Source organism: Morone saxatilis, unplaced genomic scaffold, assembly GCF_004916995.1.
Source record: "Morone saxatilis isolate NCDOM2014 unplaced genomic scaffold, NCSU_SB_2.0 Contig9, whole genome shotgun sequence".
NCBI classification, from domain to species: domain Eukaryota; kingdom Metazoa; phylum Chordata; class Actinopteri; family Moronidae; genus Morone; species Morone saxatilis.
The window spans coordinates 14,232,158-14,238,659 of record NW_023340268.1 but is presented as its reverse complement, the minus strand read 5'-3'; the positions used below and the strand labels follow the sequence as shown (position 1 = coordinate 14,238,659).

The following is a 6,502-nucleotide window of genomic DNA, read 5'->3' as shown; positions in this document are numbered from 1 at the left end:
TCTATCTATCTATCTATCTTCAGTCTCAACTCCATCTGATTTAGCTCATCAAAGCCTTTTTTCTCTCTCCCCCATTTGCGAAACATGATGAAACGTGTCTCTGAATAAACACAACTTTGTATTTATGAGCTTTGTTGATGTTTACTCGACTTCTGCTTTCGGGCTCCCTGCAGCCCTACAGATCCCGGTGCACATGGCCCAGGAGCAGATAGGCCCCCCCAGTCTATGTGGGCCCCAGGTAGGCTGAATGTGCGCCAGTGGGACATCCGCGACTTGACAGCTGCATGAAGCTTTTCAGCGTTGTAATTTCAGATAATATCCCGAGCGCTCACTCTCCTCAGCAATTTGTATATGAATAACCGAATAATTTTCCCTTTTGTTCCATCTGTGCTACCTCAAATCCAAATAAAGATGCCTTTTAGTATTAAAAGTGGTAGAAAATTACAGGTAATTATCTTTGACGGTAAAAACGCTGTAATCAGCGGGCTACATCAAAAATTACCCTAATTATGCCTGCATTTATGAGAATGGAAAAAAAGCCTCACTTGGATAAAAACCCACAAATTGTCCCAAATATCTCCTTCATATTGAACGCCACTGCAGCTGGCTGCTTTGTTCAACATCGATCCCGTGGAGCTTGGCATTTAACGGCCTGCATTAGGACGGAGAGAAGGGAGAAAACATTTTGTCAATACTTCTAATAATTGAGGGTGAAATGACAAGATGAGCTGGACCTGGAGCAAATGTCTTTCGAGGTGAATGTAGACAGCAGCGGGGCAGGGTAAGTTAATTTCCTCCGGTGTTGAGTGCATTTGATAAATCTATATACTGTCTTCATCAGCCAACTGAGCGCTTTATGGGTTTATTTAAAATGTTTACTCTGATGAAATGGGCTTTTCACTGAGCACTGTGTCATTAATTTATGTTCATATCGTCTGTTATAATCTTGTGCACACCAGGGTGACGGGAAATAGGCCTGTTGTGATGTGATGTTGGCCCAATATGAAGCACAAAATAGAGGCCTAGTTTAAAATGAAGATTCTTTTTTTTTTTTTTTAAATCATGCGACAGCAGGCATCTGTTTTGAGTCACGGTTTACTCAATCTGACAAAACATAAAAAGTGTATGTACAAACTAAAATCGCAGATTATATTTACAGACAGACAATTTGCTTGGTTTTGCATGTTGGAGAAACAACCCAAAAAAAATAAAAATAAAAAATAGCAGTCAGGAGTCCACCATGGCTGAAGGTTCTGGGCGCCACAGCGCATGGAGAGTGTAAGCAGTCTTTGCCCCAAAGTGGCCGAAATGTCACTGATAATATTTGGTATATTGACGTTCAGATGGTGACATGAATGAAAGCATAACAAATATGCGAGCCCACTGAACAGCCATGTACGCTAAAAAAAAACAAAAAAAAAAAAAGGTTAGTTCCCTTGTTTGTGTCATCACACCGAGGCTTGGCTTGCCCGTTTTATCCTTCAGCAGAGGAGCAGCGGAGGGGTATGTTTTTTCCTCCTCCTCTCCAGCATCCAGTCTCTGCGCTGACACAAATTGTAGGCTACGTTGGAAACTGCATGGCGGAGATCCGGAGGCCTCCAGACAAGCTCGCATGACCCTTCCTTGCCTGAGTCAGTCTATCTCTGCATTGAATCTTGATGTGGGGAGGAATACCAGTGAGAGTAGCCGGGCATGTAGCTGTTGGCCGGCATGTTTACTCCTTTGGAAGAGGCCGAGACGTCCCATATTGGAGGGATGGTCGGGGAGCGCGGGGAGAGGGACATGGAGCCCGGTATAGGGTCGCTCTCGTGCGGGTTGCCGCCTTGCTTCAGCAGCTTCTTGAACTTTGACCTCTTGTTCTGGAACCAAATCTTTACCTGCAGGGAGAGGACGGGAAAGGGGTGCGTGCAATTAGAGGAGCATGAGTTGTGGGAAGGTTGGTTACTTTCTGCAAAATGTCCAAGCATCAAAAGTTTAATATTAGGAAGATAAAAGCCAAAACAAAAACACAAAGCCAAATGATAATAACAATAATAATGTCCTGATCTTTATTATAATTAAATACAATATTATTTCATGGAGTTCAATGAGAAAGCCAGGGTGTAAATTCCTCCTCATACCTGGGTTTGTGTCAGTCCTAGAGAGGCAGCCAGCTCGGCGCGCTCCGGTAAAGCGAGGTACTGTGTTTGCTGGAAACGGTGGTTCAGTGCTTGGAGCTGCAAACTGGAGTAAATTGTCCGAGGTTTGCGAATCTTCTTGCCTTTCCCATTAAAACGAATTTCCCCGTTTTCAATCACTGTCGTCTTCTGCTGCTCTGCAACAAAAACAATCAATGTTATTATTCAAAACCACTGTCTGGACATCTTAATTTTTCTGTGCTGGGGTCGGGGGGGAAACACAGCCGGTGTCAAATCGGCTGAAATATTCCGGGAAGGTGGAGATAAAATCAGTGGCGCGCCGAGTGAAAAGTGTGTTTAAAAAAAAGAGGAAAATTTCAGCCTGATAAACGTTGACATCTCGTCGCCTGTAAGCGCCGCGGCAGCCACAATCCTCATACGCTGTCATATTTAGGATATTGCTGGTAATGACATGTCAATTAAATGCTAATTACAACATTCAAGGCGTGCGGGCTGCCTAATTTTCAGGAGTAGTTGGTGAGGATTGCACGGCCGTGATGATCACACCCCGGGCATTAAAACAGGTTTTGTGGGAGCTGAGAGGGAGTGCTAAACAGGACAGCAAAGCGGGGCTAAGGGAGGTAATAGGCTGGATCTCGAATTATCCGGTGCCATTTACGCACGGTTTTCTTCGCTGTAATCGCTCACCTACGCTTGAAAGATCATTCGTCCGAATTTGGAGTGGCCCCGCAAGGTGACTTGGGCATGACACCGCCAACACTGGCAGGGGGAGAAAGGCTCGATCCCCGCTGTGGGCAACCGACATTAAAAGAAGCGCTAATGGCACTGTCAGGGCGCCGGGAGTGGACATGGCGCGGTGCATTTTTCCACTCGGCTGGTGAAAAAAGGGGGGTCTCTTACTTACCTGTGCCGTCTAACCTTGTCTGTCCTCCCGTGTTGTTGTGATAGGATGGCAGGTACGGGCTGTGGTGCGGATGGCTCACGTAGGGGTAGGGTAACGACCTGTTGTAGGTGTTGGTCCCGGTGTACGCGGTGTTGTCGTGCTGGTGGTGAGCGTGTGAGCCGGAGTGGAGACAGTGCAGCGGGTAGTGGCCGCCGGCCATCGACGGGGAGCTCTGCTGTGAGTGCGACTGCTGCCCAAACTCCATGAAAGCAGACTTGGACGAGTCCTGAGCCTCCAGACCGTCAGCCATCGTAGTCATGGTCATCATCGAATTTTCTGCCTTGAGAGCACTCACCCCCCTCTCTCTCAAGACCAAATCGGTTTTCTCTCTCTCGCTGTGCTGTTGTCTCTCTCCCCTCTCCACCGCGAACAGATATTGTCCTATTAACACCCGAATTTTCCAGAGGCGTCTTTATTTCCCCCCCTTGTCCTGTGATGTTCTCACTCAAAGTGGCGGAAGGTAGGCATAAGTTAAGGGAGAGATTTTTAGGTGGATTCTGTTAAAATTGAGCCCTTGCTTCCAGACTTGATGCAGACACTACAAGTAAAATGGTTTGTCTCCAAAGGGCAGCGCCTCCCGATTGGTCATCCAACCCAACGTCATCAGTGCTCTGCGCTACACGGAGACTTGAGCTGGAGTTAACCCACCTTACCAGCTCCCACCACAACTATGGGGGAAATAATATATGGTGGGGAAAGACGCATAATTCCTACAGACAAGCTCCACACGCAAAACCAACTCTTTTGGAATTGCCGAGTCGATTTTTGTTTTTTTACCCAAACCCTCAAATTACGCACGACGCGCAACATATAGTGCGCACTTTGATTTAGCCTGATGCGCCAGCAGTCTATATGGGCCTCTTTTTTTCTCAGCTTTTAACTCCTCCTCTCCTCAGGCTTTTAATTACTTATAGAAAAGCATCACACAAACACCCATTTAAAAGAATATTAAAGTCGAAGTTGATTTTCAACCCAAATACCAATAAATTATTTACAAGCTTGCCACACAGGAAACAAAATATCCATCTTCACAAGCCCCATCTATTATCGTTTAGTTGGATTAAATATTGTTTTAACCAAATTTATAAACATTTACAAATGGGTGTGGGTTAACCCCAGTCGTATTAAGTATACCTTTAAAGATTTTTTAAAAGGTTGCCTTATTTATACTGGAGAAGTGATCTGTTTTATGTCAAGGAAACTCCTGAAACAGGTGGAACAGCCTTCGAAATAAGTGAAAATAGGCCTCAACGGATTCTTTTAAATGCACAAATTAGAGCTTTTGGATTTATTTATTTTTACAAAGAATACCTAATTTTTAAATTCTCAAATAACTTATTTTTTTGCAGTGTAGTATTTGCTTTGATGTCGCCTAATGAGCAGCCCCTCTTTAAGCCCCCCTCCGCTCTGAAAGTAACATATATTATAACTGTTCGTTCCTCCTGGGGCTACTGACCATATGATTAAGGATCTTCAGACAATTCAAGCTACAGCACATGTGACACATCAAATAACAATATGCCTGAGGTACAATAGGTTATTTTTCAGATAGAAGGGTGGATACCGAGATAAACTGACAGTGTCTTTTATCCCTGTTATAATATGAGGCCTGATAGGGTCCTCAATATATGTAAATTATACAGTTTGCCTCTGAGGACTGCGATGTTCGATTCGCAAAATAAGAATGAAATTCTGTTTCCGCTCATATTAACGCAATAGGTATTCAAATCATGTTTTGTACCACTTTCACCACATTTTTCTGCCGCAATGTAGCGTTCAGGATTTCACCCCAAAAAAAAAAAAAAAAAGGAGATGAAAAATAATTATGGCTGCAATCAAGTTACTGCGAAAACCTATTTGATTAGCGGCCACACTTTACTCAAATTGCAGCTATAAAATTAAGAACAATTCGCCTGTAATGATTATGGACTGGATTTATTTTGGGAGGGTGGAATAAAAGTGGATATAGCATAAATTATCCCCTAATTATACGCCAGTGTCGCCTCAATTATCCTCTTATCAAAAATGGTTGTCTAAATGCAGCGTTTAGTTTCAATTTTCTCCTTTTCTGTAACAAGAACTTGGTACCTTGCTATTATCGTCAGCTACGGTTGTTATTTACTTTGTGGGATTTAAAAGTGCACAACCCAGCCGGATAATCATTTTACAGCAGCGGACCAAGAGAGGAGCACAGAGGCAGGGGATGTGAGCCGCAAGACACCCAGGCGGATTTGGTTTTATTCCTCCAGACTCTGTTAGATTCAGTTCAGTTTTTCTACAAAATCACAGTGCTGCTTCTTTTGTCGCCAGGAGGGCTGCAGGTAAGAGCTTCTTTCTGAATGCTCTTTTGTGTTCACTGACACTGATGAATGATTTTATTGCCTCTGATAATTCTGTGTTTTACGCACACAGTAGTGTGGCCACTGCAGACCTTGCAGGAGTCGGGACACCTTGGTCACCCCTCAGTGATCTAACATAGTGGCCAATTCCCCTTGCCCGTGTTCCACTTGGACACGCAGAAGAGAAACCAGATCCTATACCTTTTCTAATCGCCTTTGAGTGCCACTACAAAGGCATACATGCGTTTGCAGCGATGTGAGTTGCTTCCCTGCGGGCTTAAATCTCCGGGCTAGATTGGATGAGTCGTCTTCATTCTTTAGCAGCATCATCAGTGTGCCACCGCAGGATTATTAAGTTGCGGGATAACAGTGCGGGTGAGGTGAAAGTCTTGGTGTCCCGCAGGCGCGTTGGGAGGCTTTTCTGGGCACACTGAGATTAAGTGAAGTGGTGAAAGAGCGGATTTGTTTGAATAGAGAGAACATGACATACTCGACCTTGGTGCTTTCGAAATGTTTAAGATGTAGCCTATTGCATGCATGCTGACAGCCGTGTCTAATTGCAAGGAGGCGCATGGAGAAACTCCGGGGCCTGCGCAGGATGGCATCAGTGGACAGGATCTAGAAACGATCATTTAGTTTGGTTTAAAATCGATTTGCGTTCGTGCAAAACGGTTTTAACATGCAGGAGATGAAACGCCATGTCCCTAACGCATGCTTCACCTGCTGTATCATGCCTTCCTGTTGTACTCTGCCCTATTAGGGGTTCATAGCCTCATTCTGGAGAGAAATTATTTTATATTTCACTTCGTCAAAATGTCAATCACAAAATGAACAGCATTCAGCTGCAAATCTACAAATCACTTTGTCCCTAAGTAGATGATTGACCTTCAGCACAATCAATGGCCGTGGTGGTTTAACAGAAGTGGTCTTTATTTCCAGCTGTCTTATAAACGCTGATGAATGACTCTCTAAAATCACTCCAGGCCTGGGATTTCCCTGACATCCACTGTCTGATACATGAAAACTGAGAATATTTAACATCGCGTTTGTAGGTGTAACCTGGCGTTATTTTATGGTTAACA

At 44.3% G+C, this 6,502-nt stretch overlaps 1 protein-coding gene across 1 annotated transcript; it reads right to left on the bottom strand.

The window, feature by feature from the left end:
• Positions 1 to 1,556: 1,556 nt before the first annotated feature.
• On the bottom strand, positions 1,557 to 3,586 carry dlx6a (distal-less homeobox 6a). Its single transcript, XM_035681596.1, has 3 exons — positions 3,043 to 3,586; positions 2,121 to 2,314; positions 1,557 to 1,877 (listed from the first exon to the last, which is right to left on the bottom strand). The coding sequence occupies exons 1-3, from the start codon at positions 3,347 to 3,349 to the stop codon at positions 1,638 to 1,640; spliced, it is 741 nt and encodes a 246-aa protein (XP_035537489.1). The 5' UTR covers positions 3,350 to 3,586; the 3' UTR covers positions 1,557 to 1,637.
• Positions 3,587 to 6,502: the final 2,916 nt, after the last annotated feature.